General features: G+C 38.3%; 1 protein-coding gene across 1 annotated transcript in view; it reads right to left on the bottom strand.

Annotated features, from left to right (window-relative positions):
- TXLNB (taxilin beta) overlaps positions 1 to 27,271 on the bottom strand; it is a 64,556-nt gene that overhangs the window by 6,539 nt on the left and 30,746 nt on the right. Inside the window, exons 5-8 of the mRNA XM_032339363.1 lie at positions 24,929 to 25,123; positions 22,988 to 23,107; positions 18,974 to 19,048; positions 12,588 to 12,680 (exon numbers count right to left, since the gene is read on the bottom strand). Of these exons, the coding sequence (XP_032195254.1) occupies positions 12,588 to 12,680; positions 18,974 to 19,048; positions 22,988 to 23,107; positions 24,929 to 25,123 (483 nt within the window). The remainder of the gene's footprint in view (positions 1 to 12,587; positions 12,681 to 18,973; positions 19,049 to 22,987; positions 23,108 to 24,928; positions 25,124 to 27,271) is intronic.

Below are 27,271 nucleotides of genomic sequence, written 5' to 3'. Positions count from 1 at the left end.
TGTGTCTGTTTTTGTGCCAGTACCATACTGTCTTGATGATAACGGCTTTGTAATAGAGCTTGAAGTCTGGAATTGTGATGCTACCAACTTTGGTTTTCTTTTTCAACATTTGTCTGACTCTTTGGGGTCTTTTTTGGTTTCACGCAAATTTTAGGATTATTTGTTCCATTTCTTTGAAAAAAAAATGATGGTATTTTGCTGGGGATTGCATTAAATGTGTAGATTGCTTTAGGTAGCATAGACATTTTCACAGTATTTTTTCTTCTAATCCATGAGCATGGAACATTTTTCCATTTCTTCGTGCCTTCCTCAATTTCTGTCATGAGTACTTTATAGTTTTCTGAGTCCAAATTCTTTGCCTCTTTGGTTAGGTTTATTCCTAGGTATCTGTGGTTTTGGATGCAATTGTAAATGGATTCGACTCCTTAATTTCTCTTTCTTCTGTCTTGCTGTTGGTGTATAGAAATGCACCTGATTTCTGTGCATTAATTTTATATCCTGACACTTTACTGAATTCCTGTATGAGTTGTAGGAGTTTGGAGTGGAGTCTTTTGGGTTTTCCACATAAAGTATCATATCATCTGCAAAGAGCGAGAGTTTGACTTCTTTGCCAATTTGGATGACTTTTGTTTCTTTTTGTTGTCTGATAACTGTGGCTAGGACTTCTAGTACTATGTTAAATAGCAGTGGTGATAGTGGACAGCCCTGCCATGTTCCTGACCTTAGGCGAAAAGCTCTCAGTTTTTTCCCTATCGGTAATGATATTCGCTGTGGGTTTTCCCCATCGAGAATGATATTCTCTGTGTTTTTTCATAGATGGCTTTTATGATATGATATTGAGGTATGTATCCTCTATGCCTACACTGTGAAGAGTTTTGATCAAGAAAGAATGATATACTTTGTCAAATGTTCTTTTAGCATCTATTGAGAGTATCATATAGTTCTTGTTCTTTCTTTTTTTAATGTATTGTATCACATTGATTTGCAGATGTTGAACCAACCTTGTAGCTCAGGAATAAATCCCACTTGGTCATGGTGAAAATCCTTTTAATGTAATTTTGGATCCTATTGGCTACTATTTTGGTGAGAATTTTTGTATCCATTTTCATCAAAGATATTGTTCTGTAATTCTCCTTTTGGATGGGGTCTTTGGTTTTGGGATAAAGGTAATGCTTCCTCATAAAATGAGTTTGGGAGTTTTCTTTCCATTTCTATTTTTTGGAATAATTTCAGGAAAATAGGTATTAATTCTTCTTTAAGTGTTTGGTAGAATTCGCCTGGGAAGCTCTCTGGTACTGGGCTCTTGCTTGTTGAAAATTTTTGATTACTGCTTCAATCTCTTTACTGGTTATCAGTCTATTCAGGTTTTCTATTTCTTCCTGGTTCAGTTTTGGTAGTTTACATGTCTCTAGGAATGCATCCATTTCTTCCAGATTGTCAAATTTCCTTGTGCATAGTTGCTCATTATATGTTCTTATAATTGTATTTCTTTGTTGCAGGTTGTGATCTCTCCTCTTTCATTCATGATTTTATTAACTTTGGTCCTTTTTCTTTTCTTTTTGATAAGTCTGGCCAGGTGTTTACCAATCTGATTAATTCATATAAAGAACCAACTCCTAGTTTTGTTGATTTGTTCTACTGTTCTTTTTGTTTGTTTCATTGATTTCTACTCTGATCTTTATTATTTGTCTTCTCCTGCTGGGTTTAGGCTTTCTTTGCTGTTCTTTCTCTAGCTCCTTTTGGTGTAGGGTTAGGTTGTATTCTTGAGACCTTTTCGTTTCTTGAGAAAGGCTTGTATTGCTATATACTTTCCTCTCAGGACTGCTTTTGCTGTGTTCCAAAGATTGAACAGTTGTGCTTTCATGTTCATTTGTTTCCATGAATTTTTTCAATTCTTCTTTAATTTTCTGCTTCACCCATGCATTCTTTAGTAGGATGCTCTTCAGCCTCCATGTATTTGGGTTCTTTCCAACTTTACTCTTGTGGTTGACTTCTAGTTTCAAAGCACTGTAGCTCAAAAATATACAGGGAATGATCCTAGTCTTTTGGTACTGGTTGAGACCTGATTTGGGATCCAGGATGTGATCTATTCTGGAGAACGTTCTATATGCACTAGAGAAGAATATGTATTCTTTTGCTTTGGGATTGAATATTCTGAATATATCTCTGATATCCATTGGGTCCAGTGTATCATTTAAAGCCTTGATTTCCTTGTTGATCTTTTGCTTAGATGATCTATTTCAGTGAAGGGGGCGTTAAAGTCACCTACTATTATTGTATTATTGTTTCTGTGTTTCTTTGATTTTGTTATTAATTGGTTTATATAATTGGTTGCTCCCTTGTTAGGGGCATAGATATTTAAAATTGTTAGATCTTCTTGTTAGATCATTTAAGTATGTATAGTGTACTTCTCATCTCTTATTATCGTCTTTGGCTTAAAAATCTAATTTATCTGATATAAGGATTGCCACCCCAGCTTTTTTTTTTGACATCCATTAGCATGGTGAATCGTTTTCCACCCCCTCACTTTAAATCTGGAAGTGTCTTTGGGTCTAAAAAGAGTTTCTTGAATTTCTTTGAGTCTAAAATGAGTTTCTTGCAGACAACACATCAATAGGTCTTTTTTTTTTTTTTTTTTAATCATCCATTCTGATACCTGTCTTTTGATTGGGGCATTTAGCCCATTTACATTCAGGATAACAATTGAGAGATATGAATTTAGTGCCATTGTATTTCCTGTAAGGTGACAGTTATTGTATATCATCTCTGTTCCTTTCTGGTCTGTTACTTTTATGCTCTCTCTTTCTTATTGAAATATTGAAAGGACCCTTTTCAATATTTCCTGTAGGGCTGGTTTGTTGTTTGCAAATTCTTTTAGTTGTTGTTTGTCCTGGAAGCTTTTAATCTCTCATTCTATTTTCAATGACAGCCAACCTGGATATAGTATTCTTGGCTGTATATTTTTCTCATTTAGTGCTCTGAATATATCATGGCAGTCCTTTCTGGCCTGCCAGGTCTTTATGGATAGGTCTGCTGCCAATCTAATAGTTCTACCATTATATATTACAGACCTCTTGTCCCGAGCTTCTTTCAGGATTTTTCTTTTTGTCACTGAGACTTGTTAGTTTTACTATTAGGTAATGTGGTGTTGACCTATTTTTTATTTATTTTGGGAGGTTCTCTGTGCCTCCTGGAGTTTGATGCTTGTTCCCTTCACCAAATTAGGGAAATTCTCTGTTATAATTTGCTCCAATATTTCTTCTGCCCCCTCCTTTTCTTCTTCTTCTGGGATCCCAATTATTCTAATATTGTTTTGTTTTATGGTATCACTTATCTCTCAGATTCTCCCCTCGTGGTCCAATAGTTGTTTATCTCTCTTTTTCTCAGCTTCTTTATTTTCCATCACTTGTTCTTTTATATCACTAATTATTTCTTCTGCTTCATTTATCCTAGCAGTAAGAGCCTTCATTTTCTATTGTCTGTCATTAAGAGCTTTTTTATTTCAACTTGGTTAGATTTTAGTTCTTATATTTCTCCAGAAAGGGATTTTTTAGTATCTTCCAAGCTTATTTCAAGCCCAGCTATCACCTTGATATTCATCATCTGACATCTTACTAATGTCCGTATTGATTAGGTCCTTAGCTGTTGGTACTGCCTCTTGTTCTTTTTTCTAAGGTGAATTTTTCTGCCTTGTCATTTTATCCAGGTAAGAATAGATGAATGAGAGAACAAAATACTAAAAGAGTAGCAATGACTCCAGAAAAATGTACACTAAACAAATTGGAAGAGACCTAAAACCGAGAGGTGAAGAAAGGAGGAGAAAAATAATATATATATGTATATATATACATATATATTTTATATATATAATATATATTTATATATAGTATATATACATTATATATGTATATATATTATATAATATAGTATACATATAGTATATTATATATATTATATATATGTGTATATATATACACATACATACATACGTACATATTAGACTTGTGAATAGAACAGGGCCATACACTTGATTTTGGGTACATTTTGCTCTGTTAGAAGAAACTGTATTCCAAAATTTTAAAGAAAGAAAAACTTATATACAAAAATAAGTTTAAATACAACGAAAGGATAGAATATGACTATAAGAATGAAAATTTAAGAATATTATTGAAAAGGTACTGATAAGATAAAATGGTTTAAAAACGTTAAAATAGGGGTCCCTGGATGGCTCAGTGGGTTAAAACCTCTGCCTTCGGCTCAGGTCATGATCCCAGGATTCTGGGATCGAGCCCTGCATCAGGCTTTCTGCCCAGCAGGGAACCTGCTTCCTCCTGTCTCTCTGCCTGCTTCTCTGCCTACTTGTGATCTCTGTCTGTCAAATAAATAAATAAAATCTTAAAAAAACATGCCTGGGTGGCTCAGGGGTTAAGCCTCTGACTTTGGCTCAGGTCATGATCTCAGGGTCCTGGGATAGAGCCCCACATTGGGCTCTCTGCTCAGTGGAGCAGAGAGGAAATACGAAAGAGGAAAAATAAAAAAATATAGAATAAGAAAAAAAATAAAAAATTTAACTTTGAAAGACTAAAGAATCATGGGAAAGAAGTCACGAATTCTATGTGCTGTATTCCCATAGCTCTGAAGTTTTACAGGTCTTATTGATTGGTGAACTTGGTCTTAGCTGGATGTTCTTGCTGATCTTCTGGGGGAGGGGCCTGTTGCCATGATTCTCAAATGTCTTTGCCCAAGGCGGAATTGCTGCCCTTGCCAGGGGCCAGGCTAAGCAATCTGTTTGGTTTTGCTCTTGGGATTTTTTGTTCCCTGAATGCTTTCCGTACTGCTTTGGAGGACAAGAATGAAAATGGTGCCCTCCCAATTTCCAGCCCCTTATGAACTGAGAGCTCTGGGCTCCACTCCTTAATGCACCCTCAGAGAAAAGCAGTCAATCCCTCCCACTCCCTCGTCTCCAGCCACACTCTGAGCTCACCTGGCCTGTGACTGAGTGTTTCTTTCTTTTTTTTTTTTTTTTAAAGAATTTATGTATTTATTTATTTGACACAGAGAGAGAGAGAGAGAGAGAGTGAGATCACAAGTAGGCAGAGAGGCAGGCAGAGTGAGAGAGGGGTCAGCAGGCTCTCCACTGAGCAGAGAGCCCGATGTGGGGCTCTATCCCAGGACCCTGAGATCATGACCTGAGCCAAAGTCAGAGGCTTAACCCCTGAGCCACCCAGGCACCCTGACCAAGTGTTTCTATCTCTGGTGCACAGCCCCATTCAGAGTTTCCAAAACCAGCAGATTCCTGCCACTTGTTCCCGTGCCACTCCTCCCAGAGGACAAAGGAAGGGATCTCTCCAGATTTGCCACTTTTGGGGTCACTTCTCGAAGAGCAGTGGCTTGACTGTGCCTCAGACCACAGTTTAAGGTAACCCCAAGCTGAAAGCATCCCCGCCCCCAGCTCCTTCTCTGCAGCCAGCTTCCCCACTCTGATTCCTGGGTGCTCTGCTGCACTCAGACAGCACTGGTCTTTTTGTGATCCCGTGGGTCCTGAGGCCACACTGTCCCTAGGAGGGCTCCACCCCTGCTTAGCCTCTGGAATGACGTTTCTCAGTGGAGTAGATTCCTAAAAGTTCCAATTTTGTGCAGTGCTTCTCTACTGCTTGCTGGGAGCTGCCCCCTCCCCCCTGCCCCCGCAGTTTCTCTTCCCTATGTTGTCTTGGATTCACTTCTCTACACATCCTACCTTCCAGAAAGTGGTCAATTTTCTGTTCCTAGCATTGCTGCTCTTCTTTTCAATCTCCTGTTGAATTTGTAGCTGTTCAGGATGGTTTGGTAACCATCTAGCTGAACTCCTGGGACCTGATGATATATATATCTCCTCCTCTGCCATCTTGCTCCAATACTGATTGGGATTGTTTTCTTAATAATCTCTTTCTGTTGAATCATTATTGGTGTAGAGAAATGCAACATATTCTGTGTGTTGATTTTATATTCTATGACTTTACTGAATTCGTTGATCATTTCTAGCAGTTTTTTGGTGGAGTCTTTTGGGTTTTCTATACGTAGTGTCATGTCATCTGCAAATAGTGGAAGTCTGACTTCTCCCTTTCTGATTTGGATGCGTTTTATATCCTTTTGCTGTCTGATGCCTGTGGCTAGAACTTTCAGTACTATGTTGAATGAAAGTGGTGAGAGTGGAAATCTTTGTCTTGTTGCTGACTGTAGAGCGAAAGCTTTCAGTTATTCCTCACTTAGGGTAATATTAGCTGTGGGTTTTCATATATGGCCTTTATTATGTTGAGGTATGTTCCTTCTGAACCTGCTTTGTTGAGGGTTTTTAGCATGAGTGGATGTTATACTTTGTTAAGTGCTTTTTCTGCATCTATTGAAACGATCATACATGTTTCTTGTCCTTTCTTTTGTTAATGTGATGTATCACATTGATTGCTTTGGAAATACTGAACCACCCTTGCAACACAAGAATAAATCCCACTTGATCATGGTGAATGATTTTTTAAATGTATTGTTGGGTTTGGTATGCTAATATTTTATTGAGAATTTTTTATCTGTGTTCATTGGAAAGTTGGCCTGTAGTTTTTTTTTTTTGTTTTTTGTTTTTTGTTTTTAGCAATGTCTTTATCTGGTTTTGGTATTGGGATAATGCTGGTTTTGTTGAATGAGTTTGGAAGTTTTTCTTCCTCTTCTATTTTTTGGAATAGTTTGAGAAGAATAGGTATTACTTTTCTCTAAATGTTTGGTAGAATTTGGCTGTGAAACCATCTGATCCAGACTTTTGTTTGTTGGGAGTATTTTAGTTACTAATTCAATTTCTTTGGTGGTTATCAGTCTGCTTCTTCCTGTTTCAGTTTTGATAATTTATATGTTTCGAGGAATTTCTCCATTTCTTAGTTGTCCAATTTGTTGGCATATAGTTTTTCAGTGTTTTCTTATAATTGTTTATATTTCTGTGGTGTTGGTTGTTATTTCTCCTTTTTTGTCTTTGATTTTACTTATTTGGGTCCTTTCCTCTTGTTTTTGGTAAGTCTGGTTAGAGGTATATCAATTTTATTAATTTTTTCAAAGAACCAGCTCCTGCTTTCATTGGTCTATTCTATTGTTTTTTTTAAGTTTCTATATCATTTATTTGTGCTCTAATCTTTATTCTTCTTATTAATTGTGTTAACCATTATTTTTAAAGAAAAGAAGACTACCACATGCAGCACCTCATTTGGATGTGTCTGGAGTCTTGGAAGCTTGACTACCCCAGCTTTGCCTACAAATGGACCTTGAGAGCTTATCTGGGTTCTGGCAGGGGAGTGCAACTGCTCGTATATCCCTGACTAAAGAATGTCCCTCTTCTATTGCGACACCCACCTACCCAGCCACATCCACTGAATCAACCCTTGTGATCAATGGAGTGATAGATGTTGCAGCCAGATCACCCTCACATCCTCTGCTCTAATCTTTATTATTTTCTTCCTTCTGCAGGTGTTAGGCCTTTTTGTTCTTTTTATAGCTTCTTTAGGTGTAAGATGAGGTTGTTTATCTGGTATTTTCCTCGCTTCTTGAGATAGGCTTGTACTGTTGTATACTTCTCTGTTAGGACCACTTTTACCACATCCCAAAGGTTTTGGTTTCATTTTCATTTGTTTCCATGTATTTTGAAATTTCTTCTTTGATTTCCGGTTGACCCATTCATTGTTTAGTAGACTGCTGTTTAATGTCTACGTACTTATGGTCTTTCCAAATTTTTTCTTGTCTTTGACTTCATAGCATTGTGGTCAGAAAAGGTGCATGGAATGACTTCAATCTTTTTGTATTTATTGAGGCCTATTTTATGATCTAATATGTGCTCTATTCTGGAGAATGTTCCATGTGAACTTGGAAAGAATATATATTCTGCTGTTTTAGGATGGAATGTTCTGAATATATCTGTTAAGTCCATCTGGTGTAGTGTTTCATTCAAAGCCACTGTTTCCTTGTATGTTTTCTGTTTAGATGATCTGTGCCTTGATGTAACTTAAAGTCCCCTACTTTTTTTGTATTATTATTGATTAATTCCTTTATGTTAGTTTTGAGTTGTTTTATATATTTGTGTGATTCTATGTTGGGTGTATAAATATTTACCATTATTATATCTTCTTGTTGGATTGTCCTATTTATTATTTATATAGAGCTCCCCCCCTTTTTTCTTTCTTGTTACTGTCTTTGTTTTAAAGTCTAGTTGGTCTAATACAGCTTTTGTTACTCCAGCTTTCTTTTGACATCCATTTGCATGATAAATATTTCTCCACCCCCTCACTTTCAATATGCAGGTGTTTTAGGTCTAAAATGAGTCTCTCGTAGGCAGAAGATAGATGGGTCTTGTTTTTTTTTTTTTTTTTTTTAAATATTTTATTTATTTATTTGACAGACAGAGATCACAAGTAGGCAGAGAGGCAGGCAGAGAGAGAGAGAGGAGGAAGCAGGCTCCCTGCTGAGCAGAGAGCCCGATGCGGGACTCGATCCCAGGACGCTGAGATCATGACCTGAGCAGAAGGCAGCGGCTTAACCCACTGAGCCACCCAGACTCCTGTGTCTTTTGATTGGAGCTTTTAGTCCATTTACATTTGAATAAATTATTTATAATAGATATGTATTTTTGCCATTTCATTACTTGCTTTGTGGTCTCTGATCCTTTGTTGTCTCTCTCTTTCATGTTTTGCTGATTTCTTTAGTGATGTATTTGGATTTCTTTCTCTTTGTTCTTTGCATGTTTATTAGTGATTTTTGATATATGATGATTACCATTAGGTTCATATATAACCTCTTCTGCAAATAGCAGTCTATATTAAGATGATGGTCATTCAGGATTGAACTCATTCTTTTCTCCTGTCCTTCCTACGTTTTAGATATATGTTGTTATATTTTATACCTTTTTAGTGAGAGTTCCTCAGTTGATTTTTATGGAAATAATCATTTTCACTGCTTTTGTGTTTCCTGCCTTTATACTCTCACTTTAGGTCTCACCTTTGGACTCAAAGAGTTACCTTTAATATTTCTTGCAGAGCTGGTTTAGGGGTTATGAACTTCTTTAGTTTCTGTTTGTCTTGGAAACTCTTTCTCTCTTTCCATTCTGAATGATAGCCTTCCTGGATTGAGTATTCTTAGGAGCAGATTTTTCCCATTTAGCACTTTGAATGTATCATGCCACTGCCTTCTGGCTTGCCAAGTTTCTGTTGAGAAAGCTCCAGCTAGCCTTATGGCTTTTCCTTTGTAAGTTAAGGACTTTGTCTTGCTGCTTTTAAGATTTTTTTTCTTTATCACTATATTTTGCAAATATAATTACAGTGTGTTTTGGTGTTGGCCTGGCCTGCTTTTGTTTATTTTGATAAGAGTTCTCTGTGTCTCTTGGATCTGGGTATCTGCTTCCTTCCCCAGATTGGGGAGGTTTTCAGCTATTATTTCCTCAGATAAATTTTCTGTCCCCTTTTCTCTCTCTTCTTCTTCTGGGACTCCTATAATACGAATGTTACTACGTTTGATGGAGTCACTGATTAAGTTGATTCTCATGTTGCATGAGTCTTCTTTCTCTCTTGTTCAGCTTCTTTACTTTCCATTACTTTGTCTTCCAGGTCACTAATTTGTCCTTCTGCTTCTTCCAGCTTGATGTTCATTGCAACAAGCCTGTTTCCAATCTCATTTATTGCATTCTTCATCTCTGATTCTTTTCAAACTCTTTCATCTCTGTGATTTGATGAAAAGATATCACTGGTGTCTTCTCTTCTTTTCTCAAGCCAGTGAGTATTCTTATGACTGTTGCTTTAAGTTCTCCATCAGGGATGTTACTTATATCTGTTTTGCTTGGGTCTCTGGCTGTGGTCTCATCTTATTCTTTCATTTTGGATCAATTTCTCCATCTTCACATTTTGTTTAAGTCTTCTTCTCAGTGTTATAAAGGCCAGTTATGTCTTCTGCTCCTGAAAATAAGGGCCTTATAAAGCAAAGGTCATTTAGTGCCCAGAGCCTGGTGCTTCAGGGCAGGTCTCCAGTGTGTGCTGTGATGGCTGGTGTCTGTGCTGTGCTGCTTCCTGCAGGTAGCTCTGCATTTATGCTAAGGGGCAGAGGAGGAAAATGGTGCTGGCCAGCTCCTTTGTTCCTGGAGAGGCGTTTCAGTGAACGCTGCCCCTCAGGGACACACTCTGAGAAGAGTGAATAATCTCCTCACTGTGTGCCCCAGGTGCTCTTCACATTGCTGTTTCCACACTGTCTACCCTGGTTATTTTGTGTGCTTCTTTCCAGCCAAGACTGCTGGCCTTAAAAGTCCAAGCTTTAAGACCCGCTGGTTGCAAGAACTCACAAAATTTAGCCCCTCTCATTTTCCAAGCCAATGGCTTGGGGAAATGCTCTCCTTGTGCATTCCCCTGTGTGCTCCTCTCTGTCACTCTCTCACCTTTCTCTATGACCACAGCTCCCTCTGTACTTCCTACATTCTTTGATGTTGCCCTCTTTTCCTTTTGGTTGTAGAGTTCATTCTGTCAGTCTTCAGGTCAATTTCTAGGGTATTTAGGATGGTTTGATAGCTATCTAGTTGTGTTTGTAGGATGACATGAACCTGGGATCCTCTTACTCCACTACCATCTTCCTGCTCCCTGTCTTTGCATTTGTAGAGTGTGGTGGGATTCATATAATGCGATTACATGCTCTATTAACTTCATCCTTGAAACAGTCTCATAAGGAAGGTTCTGTTTTCACCTCCACTGATCAGTGGGGAAACTGAGGCTCAAAGAGGTGAAAGAATATTCAGGTGAGTTAGCAGAAGAGTGGGACTAGAGTTATTTCATTCCATTTAATACAACATATGTGGAGTATCTGCTGGTAACCTGTAAGGAGCTGGGTACAGAAGATACAGATGTTAATAAAATGCAGCCCCTCTTTTTTGAGCCTGAAACTTTTTGTTGGATCTCTGCTCTGCTTGGACGAAGTGAAGGTCAGGCATGTAATCAGGTGCAGTTTCTCTGGAAGAACCATACCTGGACACTTGCTGCTCTGTGCCATGCTGTCTGAGGCTGTGTATGCCTGGAGGCCAGAGACTGGGCCCAGGCTGTTAGCCCCTGGGCTCTATAGAGAAGCTAGGAGAGACTTGAATGGCTTTTAATTTTGAGCATCTTAACAAGTTAGTAGTTTAGATACTTTTTAAAGTCAGCAACCTCTTTAAGAATTTGATGAAATCTATGGAACCACACTCAAAGAAATACAATATGCAAATCAGTTTATGTGTGTGTGTGTGTGTGTGTGTGTGTGCGCGCGCTAATTCTCAAGTTGACTTTAAAAGTCTATAAATAAATTCCAGATTAAAAGTTCCTGTTTTAATATTTATTCCAATCTCAAAAATAATTTTGAAATAAGCAAAAACACTTTTCTACTCTAATATTTATTCTAGTCTTAACACTCCATAGTGAAAAAAAGATTTTTGAAAAACAGATAGAGCCATCTTGGAGGGAATAAGTTATAATTTTAACAAGTATTCACCTATTTATGTTGGTTAACTGAATTGTGAAATTTATCATATAATTTTAAGAAAAAAAATTTTAAAATTTATTTATTAAAGAGAGTGAGCAAGTGAGAGAGCATGAGCAGAGGGAGAGGGAGAAGCAGACTACCTGCTAAACAGAGAGCCTGATGTGGGCCTTGATCCCAGGATTCTGGAATTATGATCTGAGCTGAAGGCAGATGCTTAATTGACTGTGCCACCCAGATGCCCCAAGAAAATGTCTTTAAAAGGATGCTTTGTGCACTTGAAAAAAGTTAATGCCAGTGCCTGTTAAGAAACACAGTTCTGATACTGATTTTATTTTGGGAAAATATTGTATTGAATAAAATTTAAGCATTATGTCTAATAATAATATTTATCACCTTATATTTGTAAAAGATTATAAGAAAGTTTAAAACCCTTGAAAGGCACACTAATTTATATTTGAACTTCACAATCTGGTAAAATAGGGAACGGAAATGGTATCTTAATGTGTATATAAGAAAAATAAAATTGGAAAGAAGTTAAGTGGATTGTCTAGTGCTACTTGAGGAATGACAACACACCTAGAATTTGAATACAGGCTTCCTTCTCAATCAAGGTACTGTCAATTATAATGTACTACATATATTCTCTTCTAATAAAGATTGCATGAAATGGTTTTTCTATTCTAAAATTCTCCTGTTGCATATTTTTATGAAAGTTGTTTTTTCAGTCTCTAAAAATAAGATTAAAAAAATTAGTATAAACAATATAGTGCTAAATTGCCAGTTCTTGTCTTCCCCCCACCCCCACCCCTTAGCTCTCCATGGCCGAAAAAAGGAAAATATTCTTTCTCAGAGTGAAAATGTATCCTAGTGTTTTGGACTCTTTCTGAGATTAATTCACCAGAAAAATACTTACCAATAAAAAATACAGTCTAAATCTTATTTGCATGTGTAAATGTTTCATTACTTTATGAAATGCACTGAAGTATCTTAATGAGAGAAAAATACCCCCCAAAATACCCAAAAAAACCCAAAGGAGAATTGCCTGTCAAAGTAGAAAACATTAGGATTTTGTGGGGGTAAGTAATACTCACTTTATCCATTTCCTGTTTGAAAGTGGCAAACACTTCATTGCTTTTTGTTAATGTGTTCTGGAACTCTTCAAATCTTCCAGAGTAGAGGGTAAGCTGTAAATATGAAAAAAAGTGGATCCATTTTAGGGTTGCTTTCAGAATGCTTCCAGAACAAAACAACATGTCGTTGTTCATTATTTGAGAAGAAAAATGACTTAAGGGAATTCTCAATACAATATTAGTAGTATGTTCAGTTTTTTAATTTACTATGAGAATAACCTAAGTCAGTGAGTATGACTGAAGTACATTTTTAAGGAAAAATGAAAAAATAGCATGTGTCATTGCCATTTCATTATATCATAACTTTTACCAACAAACTTTTATTGAGCACTGAACTACGTATTGACTCTATGTACAAAAACATTTAACACATGACTACTGTTTTTGAGAGTCTTGCGCTCCTGATAGGAAGATAGTCTCAAAGACAGCTTGACTGTGGGACAGTGAATACAAAGTGCCAGCTCCATTAAGGACAGTGCCAGTCAGAGAAGGAAGTGAACATGGCAGGTGATCACGTGAGCCTTGTTTTTGTGGAGAAGGCGAGCCTTACACTTACCTGGAGTGCGAATGTATAAGAATGAAAAGAAGTGGTAGAAAAGGTGGACCAGACATGAATGGCTGCCATTATACAGCTTGGTCCACACTGAGCAGCCGCCCTTTACATTTTAGTCAAGTTGGTTTTGTATGTTTATGAATACAGTGTTCTAGCCAATAGCAGTTAAATGTCCCTTTTCATCAAAATCAGTTTATTATACCAGTTTTCTACAGATGGAAAGAATGAGTCTTGAGGAAGGAATGCCTTTTCTAATATGCATACAATACTAGACATCATATGGGTTAGGGTTGGCAAGTGTGTGGCTCACCATGGGAGTGGTACCTTGTACCTCTCTATCCACATCCTTATTCCAAGGCTTGTGTTTGGGGTAGGAATAAAGCAGGGCAGGGAAAAAGAGTGTGTTGCTAGAGACAGTAATGCAATAATAAAATGTTGTTTTCAAAAATGATTTTAGAATAGCATGCTTTGAGTGAGTGGAGATTTAATATAGATGGTACATGTTAGTAAAGCCTGAATTTTCAAATGAGTATTTGGTACTGTTGGATGCCTGGAGCAGCTCCAACTCCTCAAATGGGCACCAGATGACTAGCTGGTGGTACTTGTGACACTGTCATTTCAAAAGCAGAAAAAAACAAATGACTGGAAGCCAATAGATTGGAGAGTTCTCAGTCTTGGGGGTGAGAGGTAGAGAGAGTATGGGACTGAACTCCTAGATCCCAGAAAATCTGCTTATCTAGAATGGCTTATTCTCAAATGTTTTAGAATAGCAGAGCTTTTACCATAGTAAACAAGAACAATGAAATGATAATATAAAACCTCTCCACGGGATAAATTTTCCCAAAGTCAAACAATGGCTGACCATCACCTTAAAATCACACCTTAGCTCTGTGAATATGTGACAGGGCAACTCTAGTGGTCTAAAATTTGTTTCTCGTGATTCCTTGGCACACAGGTTAAAGAAGCCTGAGTAAAGGAGCATCAGGGAAGTCATGGCCAGGAAGGTACACCAGGGTTTTATACACACACACACACACAGCACATAAGACAATCCTTACGCGTTAACTCACTATGTGCAACACACTCTTTACCTATTCAATTCTGTTTTGTTTTTGTTTTTTTCAAAGTACTTGCTGGGATCCACTGAGTTGATTTCAGGGCCCTGAGTAGGTCAAGCTCCGTAATCCGAGAATAAGCTTGTATGGGACTGGCTACCTACACTGCACATGATCTAGTGGTCTAGGGTGGGAACAGCTACTCCAGGATGATCTTCTTCACCTTCTATTGCAAAATCCGTTCCTTTGCATTCTTGGTCCTATCTCCTGTTAAGCTTCTTTTTCTGACTTTCTCTCCTTTCTTTTCCACACTGCTCAGTAATTCCTGCAGAGTTACAGGAGGGTGGCAGATATTCCAGTCTCCTGGGCAGGTCCTCCCAAACACACTCTTGCAGCCCTGGAGTCGCAGACTGCCCACAGGAGGAGCGGGAGTGGGCGCATGTGCTGCCCACCTCCTGGGCACAACCTTGTCAGTATCAGCAGGGACAGCCGCACCCAGCTTGGGCAGCTTCTGCCCTTCCTTTGGGCAGAACGTTCTTTCGGGTGTATATGTTGGGCAGATTTTGTTTCTCTTCCTCTTGCTTTCTTGTGGGATGGAGAAGGCAGACACACCCCGAGTGCCAGGAAGTGGTGTCTCATTTCATTACCCCTTCTCCTGGCTTTTTCCTAGGGACTGTTTCTTTCTTTTCCTTTTTTTCCCCCTCAACTTTCTTTCTTTCTTTCTTAATTATATGTAATATAAGATTTACCATCTCAGTTATTTTAAGTGCACAGTTCAGTATTGTTACTTCTATTCACGTTGTTGTGTAACCGATTTCCAGAACTATTTCATCTTGCAAAACTGAAACTCAACACCCATGAAACAGTTAAGTCCTCATTTCCCTTCTTAGAACTATTTTTCATACTCAGCTTTTCTTCCTATTTGACCTCTTTGTTGTAGGTGGCAAAAGCTGTGTGGATTATACTTTTCTCAGGTAACCAACCCTAAGGCTCTTTACTTACACTAACTAAAAAGGGGCACTTCCTGTTTACTTTATGCCAGTTTGCTTGGTAGTACCTCCCCTCTCACTACTATGCTGACATGGTGCATGTTTGGTTTCATGTGTCATATGCCTGCTCTTATTTTGGTATTGCAGAGAGGCATGGAAGGGACATCCAGAGGTCATCCACAGTACTTCTGCCAGAGGCAGAAATAGGACCAAACCATTTTAGGGTCAGTAAAAACAACAATTTGCTCCAACATTTTCACTTTTAAGTGAGTGAGCAACACATACCTTCTTTTAATGAGCACCGAATTTTAATGACAAACTTTCATAGCATATAGGAAATAGAAGCGTGTCTAGGAATCGTCTTAGCAAACCTGTGAGATTTGTTTGGGGAACAAGTCCAGTTATTACAGTAGTTGCAGAGTAATCTCCTCTTATCCTCTCTACGGAAGGTGAGGACTTCGGGGTTTAAAGGCTATGATTACTGTCTTTAACAATTTACTCGGTGATCTTCCCCCTTGGGCCGTATTTTTGTGGCTGCGTCATTAGTACTGCTGACTTTCCACATCCACCATCTTCATCCGTATCGATCCAGTGAACACTCTATTTGTAGTGACAATTGCATCCCATTGATCATTGCTGACATTTACTCTGTTGCCTTGGTTTGTATAATTGAGAGCCAGACATCCCTTCCCTAAGTGAAAACCATGCCCCAAACTGGCAAGCTGTTTATTTACGGCTGAAAGTGATTTTGTCTAGTAAAACACAATCTGTCCTTGTTATTTCCTTTGCTCAGACCATAGAAGTGGTCTCAATGGACTTAAGACCTTTGTCTCTGACCACCCCGCTCCTTCAAAGAAACTGTAAAACCAAAGGAAGTGTTTAAAGGCTAAGCACACTGACCTGTAGTAGATTTTGTTTCTCAAGGTTTAAAGGTTTTAAAAATATAATGTTGCTACTTTTCAAGAACTTTAAACATGATTTGACATAGGGCTTGGAGACCTCTATATTCTTCTTGAAGATTAAGTTATTACTGGAGTTTTGAAAAGTGCCTTGAAGACAAGAGACATACAAGGGAGGGTCCTTGCACAGAACCCACATGATGGAAAGTAGAGGATAAGTCAAGGTTAACCTAGCTTGGGGCCACTTGCTTCAATCCTGGAAGTTCTCTGCCTTCAAGAACTAGAGCTGGACAGGGTCTGGAGATCGTCTTTTCTAGCTGTTCTTCAATTTTTTTTGCCCCTACAGACTCCTTTTGTCTCATACATCCCTATGTAGATCCTTACATATGAAATAATAGTTGTATTAGCTCATACACTAATTGTTAGCATTTTAATTAAAATTATCATTATCACTAGATTGCAAATTTAATTAGGCAGGGACTTTTGATTCTCTTATTGACTAGTATATCTCCAACACCTAGAATCTGGCTGAGCACTGAGTGTGTACTCAATCAATACTGGTTGAATTAATTATACTTCTTATGGGCCAGGCATGGATCTAAGTGCTTTGCATGCATAACTTGAAAACAAACTGCATATATTACATATTCATTTACTCATTTTCCTTTTATAAACTTAACCAAACACGTGAATAATTGCCTTCCATAGCTGCTGAGGGAGTGCTGATAGAATGTCAAAAACAACTATATGTTAGACAGTAGCTGATGCCTTGTATGCTGTTATGTTTTGGAAATACTGAAAATTGATGAGGCTCCCAGAGTTCGGAGAACTCCAGCTTGGGATCACTGAGGTACTACAGTATTCTTGTTTTATGGACAAAGAAATTTAGGTGTAGAGAGGTTCAGATGAATTGCACAAGGTCAGACAAGTTCTGAGCAGAAGAGCCAGGACTCTGATCTTGGTCCTTGGACTCAGTCACTCAGTCCAGTACTGAGGGACAAGCGAGGAACATGGGCACATCAAAAAACCCCTGGTAGAAGCTTTTTCGAATTTGAGGGGATATTGGTGGGATATTGGATCACACATTTATGTTTTATTCTACAGGTCTTTAAACGCCTAGATGCCAGCTGAAGACATGACTCTAGCCCAGAGTTTAGTGGTATTAACCTACCCTTCTCAGGCTCATTATCACTATTTAGTATAGAGGAGTAGAGATTGCTTGTCACGAACAATGAAGAGCTTCAAATATCATCTATTGTACCCCTCAAGGCTCTGTGTTGTGAATGGGGCAGAGACAGGGCAAGGAGTCCCGCCCTGATTCTCTGAACTGTCTCCAAGACTGTGAGGTCACACCTCCTCTCCTCCTGCCCACCTCTGGTTAGAGTGACCACTGCCTACCACTTACCCCACAACCATGATGTGGTGGCTCTGTACTAACCTAAAGGATGAGCTTGAGTTGTAACTCTAGAGTTGATCCTTTGATTTTATTGAGAGTAGGAAACATGCTTCAAATTCCTATGTAATCAGTATTTAAAAACAGTTTTGATGGGTTATTTTATATTACTGAGGGAAAACAATTATCATTGCATTCGGTTCACACATTGGAAAAGTCTGCTTTAGGAAGTTTAGATATGAAAATGCTATCTGTGTTTTTATCTGCAGTGATAAGATTTGTGATTTTGTCTCTTACTTTTCTTATTTGCCTCTTTTTTTTTTTTTAAGATTTTATTTATTTATTTGGCAGACAGAGACAACAAGTAGGCAGAGAGGCAGGCAGAGAGAGAGAGAGGGGAGGAAGCAGGCTCTCCACTGAGCAGAGAGCCCGATGTGGGGCTTGATCCCAGGATCCTGGGATCATGACCTGAGCCAAAGACAGAGGCTTTAACGCACTGAGCCACCCAAGTCCCCTCTTATTTGCCTCTTTAAAAATGAACAAGTGTCCATTGAACTTGTTCATTCAGGCAATGAACAAGTTTTTGGTTTTGTTTTTTATAGTGAATAAGGATATAGCAGTCTACACATAAACATTTACAAGTGAATTAAGCAAATCTGAAATTAACGCTGCCCAGCTTGGAAGGCTTGTGATTTCCTCACATATTGTGAGTTTATTTGCTCTCTGGGACTTATAGTCCTTGTAGCTCTGGGACTCCCAGTGGGGGAGCTAGCACCACTCTATAGCTCAGCCCTGGGATGCTGGAACACGACATCTGGAACACGACAGGGAACGTTTGCTGGAAGGGCAGAGCCCGGGGGCATGGAAAAGATGGACAGAATCGTCTGTTGCCTGAGGCTTTATTCTTGAGTCTGAAATAGGAATTCTTGCAGTCTCCTCAGAACACACACATGACATCACAAAGCCAAATCAAAATTGTTCCCTACTTGTCTATTGTTTCTAGTCATTAACCACTGTCAAGTCCAACTTCTGATAGCACAACACTTTGGTGCTGACTTTATTTTCTAATTTCCTTTTGTTATAAATCATATCTAAAAAGCAAGGATATTCTAGATGGTACATTTGATCAGTTTACATTTTATTCTTGCTTTAGTAAGGTAACAGGGAGGAGAGAGAGAGGATGTTTTATGAACAGATAGGCAGGAACCTAAACACCAGCTCATTCCGATTGGCCATCTCAGGGCCCTCACTTGTGTGTCAGCAAACCATCTGACTGGATGTTATGTGGAGCATTTATTTTTCTTAGAGATAATATTGTGCTTTTCTTTTTATTTTAAAATCATAAATATGAAGTTAGGGTTCATTTCTAAGTCCTGTACCCCCCGGACCTGCCACACATGAGGCCTGGTACAGACTAGCTTTGCTTCACACCCCATGCATTGTTGTCCCCCCCTTCACCTGAGCCTGTAGGACTGTCTCTTGTTCCTTCAGCACTTTGGCCTGAAGTTTCCACTCTGCTGCCTGGTTCAGCAACTGTGAGGAGAGAGAATGCATGAAAAGATTGTCAAATTGCCCTTTACATCACCATGTGGTGATAATTTGTGTCTAAAACTTAATGACTTGCTAACTAACCCTCTTAAGTAATTTTTTGGCAACTTTGCAAAGTATTTAGGAAAGCTAAGAAAGCAGCTAAACAGTTGGATTCTCCACTGAAAATCTGGTTCTAATGGATAAAAAAGAGAAAAATAACCTACAACTAAAGCACGAATTACATAAAACTTAACCTCCCACCAAATTCTGGAACCTCCTCTAGCAATCCTGTTCAACCGTCATCCAGCCTCTGCTCGACCATTTCCAGAACACCTCCACCTGAATCATTGGGGTGAGCAGATGTTTCTTTAGAGTAAACTCAAAGTTGTCCTCTTAGACCATGGTTCTCCACCGCTGCATGCATCAGAATCTGCTAAGGAGTATGATAAAAAGCAGATCCCCCTTAAACAATGTCAACTGGGAAGTACACGGTGTGATTACAGTCTATAGTGAGAGCAAATCCCCAAAACAGTTTGGATGTTGGTGTTCCATGGATTACATTTTCAGAAACACTGGGTTAGAATTTTGACCTGTTATGCCAAATGTTATAGAAGATTTACTCAGTAAGTCTTATCCCTCTTCCAAGAGACAGCCTTTCATACAACCAAGGCCCTCATATCAAAGATGGTCAGAATTGGGAGCTGATGGGTTTAATTGAAAATGTTGTTCTAGGTATAAAAATCACACACACGTATGTAAGACATGTTATTTTTGGGGTGCCTGGGCGGCTCAGTCAGTTAAGTACCTGACTTTTAATTTTGGCTCAGGTCAGGATTTCAGGTTGTGAGATGGAGCCCTGCATTGGGCTCTGCACTCAGTGGAAGTATGGTTCTTCCTTCTCCCTCTGGCCCTCCCCCTGCTTGTGCTCTCTCACTCCAATAAGGAAATAAAGAAAGAAAGAAAGAAAGAAAAGAAACCTATCTTTATAAAAATAAAAACCATGTTATTTCTACTTCAGATGCCTATTTATTGGTTTTGATAGAGGGCTGCGGTCTTTGGGGTATGGGTCTTCTGATTGGAATTTAGAGAAGCTTTTTGTTGTTTGTTTTGTTTTTATAAAGATTATGTCCATAATGTGCCACATACTATATATATATATATATATATATATATATATATATATATATATTTTTTTTTTTTTTTTTTTACTTTTTAAAACAATAGTACTAGAACCTACAGACCTAAAGGTATTACGAAGAAGCTTGATTGGGTAATTCTCTGGAGTTGTAGAGCTTTCTCCCAGTCTTTTATAGCTACTCCGACTCCAAAAATAACACGTTTTGTGCTATTTGTCTATATTTTGTCTTTCAAAGCCTTAAGCATAGTTTTCATAGAAACAACTTTCTTTTCTCACTTACATTTTATCAGTTTCTTTGTCGTTCTATTGGTTTTCATAATACAAAAGCAAGAATAACCGAAAGAAAAGTTTTGGGAGCAAAGAGCTGATTCTTGGTCACTGCCATCTTACTTAACTTGGGAACCCATGTATAGACACTCAAATGGCTGTCTAGGCACAGATGTGGTGGGCATCTTTAGTGTGTTTACAGAGAGAATGATGGACATCATGGATTAATCTGGCTAGTCAATTATGTGGCCATCAGCTTATGAAGTTTCTAGTATATATGAAGACGGGCTGATTTATTTTTTCCTTTTTCTTTGCTCCTATTTTTAAAAATGTCCACTTTTTGCAATCAGAACAAAAAACAATAAAGTCATCATTTAAAAAAACTTGAAAGCATCTTTTTTAGTATTCAAGTTTATCTTTTTCTCTTGGCTCAACCTCTCCATTTGTAAAATGGATTCTATCTGTTCCTCTATGCCTCTCAGCGAGCTAAGAAGGTTAATTGTTGTAGGAGTGAAATCAACCCATCCCATGGAGGGCTGGGGCGGATGTGGAGTCCAAGACCTGTAGGCTCCTCTCTGGCCATCTGATCCCCTGCTTCAATGAGCAGGCTGAGGAGCCCAGTGGTGACTGGTGGTTCCCTGACCAAGAGGGAAGAAGGTGGCTGCCTGTTCTGCTTGGGATGAAAGAACCCTCCAGCTTTGACTTGATATTTCACTGCTTTCAATAAGAAGCATCACAGCTGGAACCTGAAGAACTGAGGGGGCTACTTTTTTTGGCCTAAAATCTGCTGCTTTGCTACATGAGGGTAGGAAAAAAGGGTAGCATGCTAGTTTCTTGCTAAGGCTGGGTCACCTCAAAACTGCCCCTAGTCTCTTTCAAACGAAGCTCTGCCTAGTTATTCTTTTGTCAGGTCTTATGTTATATATCAAAGAAGGGAGCATAGTTTTCCTAAGAGGATAATTACGCCAATGGTAGCATATCAGTTTTCTTGGATTCTGACTAATAATTAGATGCTTTATTTCTTATTTTGAGAGCCAGTTGGAGATGGATTTAACAACATACTTTTTAAAAAGGTTTTATTTATTTGAGAGAGAGTGAGAGCAAGAGGGATCACAGAGGGAGAGAGAGAAGCAGACTCGCTGCTGAGCAGGGAGTGTGATGTGGGAGCTGATCCCACCACCCTGGGATCATGACCCGAACTGAAGGCAGACACTTGCTGACTGAACCACCCAGGTGCCCCAACTTAACCTTTTTTATTAAGAGCCCATGGACTTCTGATTTGAGATTATCCAGTGTCTGTCAGGTTATGTTCTCTAAAATTCATCCTTTGTTGCTATGTTTGGAAACTGAAGTTATGATTAAATTACTCTTCTAACAAACTGAAGTGATTCTAGTCTGTTTTTAGGTAATCACAGAGTTTATGGTCAGTTGTTAAATGGCCAAATTTGAATGTTTGGTCCACTGATTGCATTTTAACTCTCTCTCCCCAGCGACAGACACACACTTCGATGCATGCCTCTGAAACACACCTCTGAGTGTGATGTACAATCACAGAGCTTAGGTTTTGGAGACAGACACACTGGAGATGTGATGTGTTGGAAGTGTGACCAACACATCTTGATCACTTAGCTGTGTGTGACCTTAAACAAGTCACATATCTTCTATAACTCTCAGTTCTTGCATCAGCAGAATGGCCCTACAGCTGTTTTCAGAATGTTTGGAATTAGTGAGATGTCATTAAAAGCCACCACTTAGTTTCTTAAACCCCAACCTCAGAAGCCATCCCTGACTGTTCCCTTTCCTCACTGTCACCATCTTTAGTTCAGAGCAGTGACTGTTGGTTTTGCACTGAAAACTTCTATGCATGCCCAGCTCCCCAACTGGACGTTGCCATGTCCCCAACCCAAGCCGCCATCAGGCTTCTTCCGTATTGCTGGAGTAGACTCCTTGTCCCTCTTCAATTCATTTTCCGCCCAGAAGCTAAGGTCATCTGTTAACAGATGCAAGGCAGATCATGTCATTTCCTTAGCTAAAACTACCTAGACTTTCTCAGTATGTTTAGGGTAAAATCCAAACTACTTTTCAAGTTTAAAAAGCTATACAACTTGGCCACTGGTCACCCTATCTAGAGTAGCTCCCTCCTTCTGCCCCCTTTCAGTTCCCCATTTCCCTAATAGCACCAATTATTATCTGAAATTTTCCTTCATTTTTGCTTGCTTATTGCCTGTCCTGTCTCAGTTAGATTCTAGTCTCCGTGCTGGGATATGGCCTTCTTGGTCTTGCTCACTGCTATCCCCCAGCACCTAGATGATGCTTAGTATAAGACAGGTGCTTAAAAAAGGCTTGTTGAATGGATGCATGATGATTTTATGTCAAAAACCATGTAGGTACCATGCCTACTGTGGGCTGGCCAATGTAGTTCTCTAGAGAAACTCAGCTCCCTCCATCAGTCTAGTGCTCTGTGATTGTGGTCAAAAACAACTTTCTCAGAGGTTCTCTGACCCCCAAGTACACCAGACAAGCTCACTGATAAGTACATATTCCTTCTCGCGTTTGTGTCGCTCCTCGGCTTCCTTCATCATTTCTTGGGCCTGTTCCAGTTTCGCATCCACCAGCTTCTGCTGCAGTTCTCTGTGTTTAAATATTTTGTCCAGATGCTAAGAGAAAAGAAATGGCACATATCAAGCTTCACTTATTATTGGTGCTGAGAAATGTAAGTTAAAAAAGTAATATCAACACACATGTTTTATAGGTTTTGAGATTTAAAGAAAAGGGAGGTAGGGTGAATAAATGCACTGGCATCACTTATGGCTTTGTATAAAATCGTAAATTAGTAAAACCCCCTGCATTTAGCTCTATGCAAAGTAGTAGCTCTACAAAAGGTTGAGGTGCAGAGTTCAGTAATGTTAGCTCCAGAAGCTCCCAACTTTGTCTAAATGTAGCAACTACTAAGTATGATGCTGCTTATTATGCTAGAGGGCAGACTGATATATATTGCAAGAGCTACAGCACCATCACTCAGTATTTTGGCAATTTCTGAAACTGGTTTTAATCATATTCATATAATTTATCATAGTGAATTCTCTTCCACATTCTTGTCTCAAGGGTTGTAAGGCAGCTTTGGAGGACCAGTCTGTGGCCCAGGGTCTGGGACTGAGAGGGAGCCCCTCCCCACTTCAACTCTGTTGCTCTGGTGAGCAAGATGAAGGCCAAGGGTCATGGATGAATTGATATGCAAATGTGCTCCTACCTCCTCTGCATCTTTTGACCTCTCGCCTAGCTTAGTGAAGAGAAGCTTCAAATTCTACTTCAGTGTAAATTTCTTGGTCATTAGGAGGTCCCACTGACAAGAGGACCTATGGAATTCTAGCCTTGGGGCTTATCTAGAACCAATTTCAAGAATGTACAACTGGTCTACCAGGCCATTCTTATCTGGGAATCTCTCTGAAGAGTACGGAAATTTTTTTTTTTTTTTTTTTTTTTTAAGCTTCTTCCCTTTTGCTTTTGCCTGAACCTCCACTCTGGAGTAGGATTGATCTTGGTGACAAGGTAAAATGGTAGCATGGCATTTTGACTTACTGTGAAGGATTTCTTGGTTTACCTATTGTTTCCGTGTGCTATTGGCTCAGTTTTTCTTTTGATAAAATCTTAGCATGTTGTCAGCAGAGCCACTCTGATTATGTTCTGTGACATTTAAGGCAGACTTAAAATTTGGGTGGGATAGGGTAAATAATATGATATATAAAAACCCTGAGAAGGCTTCTGGAGTCTTAAAAATATATTAAATATTAAGATACAATTTTGGAATAGCAAAATATCCTCATAGTCTCCCTAATGTAAAATACTGAAAACAAAACTCTTTTGGCTTTTGTGACTATAGGTAAGTGATTTAATCTCAACCTCTGCTTCCCACCCATATAATGTGGATATGGTATTATCTAATGCATAAGATTGTTGAAACAATGAAATGACATATTATATGTAAAGTATAGTACTCAGCAGCTTTCCTAGCACAAACTCAGTGCTGAATAAGTAATACTATTAATATTATAATTACTATATTATTAATACTACTATTGGTTTGTGGGACATATAGAACACAGACTGTGTAGATGACATTTAGATGACATGATGATTGTTAAGAAGAAGTCTGTGAGATATTTCCTGGCTCTATAGAAAGTGTTTTTAAAAAGCTGAGAAATACTATTTTCAAAGGTAACTGTGCTCATGACCTACTACTTCCTATTTATTGCCTTTGCTTTGCAGTGATTCCAGTTTTAGAGAAATCCCATATGGCTTTCAGCCAGGTATTTTGTAATACCACCTGTTTTTATTTTGGCTAGTAAAAGAAATCTAATCCTAAACATTAACCAATTGAGAGGGCTGGCCATAGCTTTCTTATTACCAAGTCCCCCACCTTTACAGCCCAGATCTGGATCTATATATAGTGCCCCTAAGTTGTTTGATGTGGTTCTCACCTCCTCTCTGAGCTCATACTGATCAATGATGCTTTTCAGTTTCTCTGCAAGCTCTGTGTTCTCCTGACACAGCTTCATATTTCTCTCACTCTGCTGTTCAATCTGGGCCTGGATATCCGTCAGAGTGGTCTGGAAATGACTTGTGATCTCCTTCCTTTTCTCTTCTTCCTCTCGTGCCCGCTGAAGTGTTTCCTCCTGTGGATAAAAAGCAAAGTTTCTTGTTATGCTGGTTTATGTGCATCCAGGTTTATAGAACTCAGGGTTAGGTAAGTGAAAGGAGATCAGTGTGGAGCATTAAGCAGGACATTTTTTCTGTTCTCTGGAGCTAAACTTGTTCAGGACCAAAATAAATATATGAGGATAAGTTTCAGTTGTAAATACACAGTTGCCCAGAGAAGGTGCAATGAGGGTCTTGAACTTGATAGTTAGTGATGAATAGGCTTGTTTTAAAGATGACGGGTCTCCCATTGAGTGCTGAGTGCCTATACTGTACCAATTTCTATCAAACATGCAGTAGGTGGGTTTTGATCTCTTGGCTGTGGCCTGGAAAAAAGGCCATTCAGCTTTACTGATTGTTGAGACAGATCCTATGTTACCTTGGTTTGGTATAGAAAGAAGAATAATAGATCTTATATTCCTTTATTAAAAAAAAAAACAAAAACTATGGCATGTTAAACACATAATTGTATTATCCAAGTTTTGTAAATACAAGTGATCACAATATTAAACTTTTTCTTAGTAAGAAAAACCTTCATCAGCAAGCTTGAAAAGAAAACAAGTTTAGCTAAATAGCTATAGATCAATTTTAGCAATTCAGAAATGTAAAAAGAAATCTTAGAAAATTTGCTGGATATTTTATTTCTGAAAGAATGATCAGGGCATGTGTCACATAGGGTAATTGAAATGTTCAATATAGATTTTGAATTTGAAAGCAATTTTAAGTTCCAAATTTTCTTTAACTCTCAAATGAAACATCTAATTTCCCTCTCTTCAAGAATTGGAAATTAACTTTTATATCATTTCTGTTCTCTTTTCTCCTAAATCAAAACCCTCCCTTCATTGCTAACTACCAACAATGTGCCCAAATTTCCCCCATATCTATATTGAGAATTATTTGCTTTGTGATGATTCCTCTCATTCTTTTAGAATCAAAGGGTTTAATCTTGCTATATCATACCAAAGATAGAGACACTGCTGAAAAATGATATAGGCATTTTAGGAAGCCTTTCAGTTCTGACTAATTGTTATTATGAAAGCTTGCTTCATGGTTGGCAAGGAAAATTATACTGCATTTAGTTGCCTTCTGTGATCAAATTATGTAACAGGATTTTTAAAAAGAAATAAATGATTTAAATAGAAGTAATTGTGCAAATCCGTATTATGATAGTAGAATAATGTGATCAAAATAAAAACTGATGCTAAGAATTATGCTCTGAAAATACATTAACTTACCATTAGGTATCCTCTTTCCTCTACACTATTAACATATTCTCTACTCCAATAAATCTCCTGATATCTGAATCATAATTAAGTCACAAAAACATTTCTTAGGAATATTATAGGAAATACCCGCACTTTATAATCTGAAGATATTAACTGAGATGTTATTTCTGTGATCTTTGTATGCCAATACTCACTATATATATTTCACCAAGCATGATTATAGCCATTTGGTAAGAGTCATCGAAAAAAAAAAAATATATATATATATATATATTTTTTTTTTTTCGATGACTCTTACCAAATATATATAATATATATAATATATATATATAATATATATTATATATAGTGATTGTCTCCTTACTGCTTTAGCTTAGCTTAGAAGTCAACAGGTTTCTGAATTGCTGTATGGGTTCTAGTAGTTTGGGGGTGGAGTCTTTTGGATTTTCCATATAAAGAATCATGTCATCTGTGAAGAGAGAGAGGTTGACTTCTTCATTGCCAATTTGGATACCTTTTATTTCTCTTTGTTGTCTGATTGCTGTTGCTAGGACTTCTAATACTATGTTGAACAACAGAGGTGAGGGTGGGCATCCTTGTCATGTCCCTGAGCTCAGCAGGAAGGCTGCAAGCTTTTTCCCATTGATGATGATATTTACTGTGGGTCTTTCAAAGATAGATTTTGTGAAGTTCAGGAATGTTCCCTCTATCCCTATACTTTGAAATGTTTTAATCAGGAACGGATGCTGGATTTTGTCAAATGCTTTTTCTGCATCAATTGAGAGGACCATGTGGTTCTTTTCTCTTCTCTTATTGATTTGTTCTATCACATTGATTGATTTGTAAATGTTGAACCATCCTTGCAACCCAAGGATGAATCCCACCTGGTCATGGTGGATA

Source organism: Mustela erminea, chromosome 4 (genome assembly GCF_009829155.1).
Source record: "Mustela erminea isolate mMusErm1 chromosome 4, mMusErm1.Pri, whole genome shotgun sequence".
Taxonomy (NCBI): domain Eukaryota; kingdom Metazoa; phylum Chordata; class Mammalia; order Carnivora; family Mustelidae; genus Mustela; species Mustela erminea.
The sequence above is the reverse complement of the archived record's forward strand: the minus strand, read 5'-3'. Positions and strand labels throughout refer to the sequence as shown.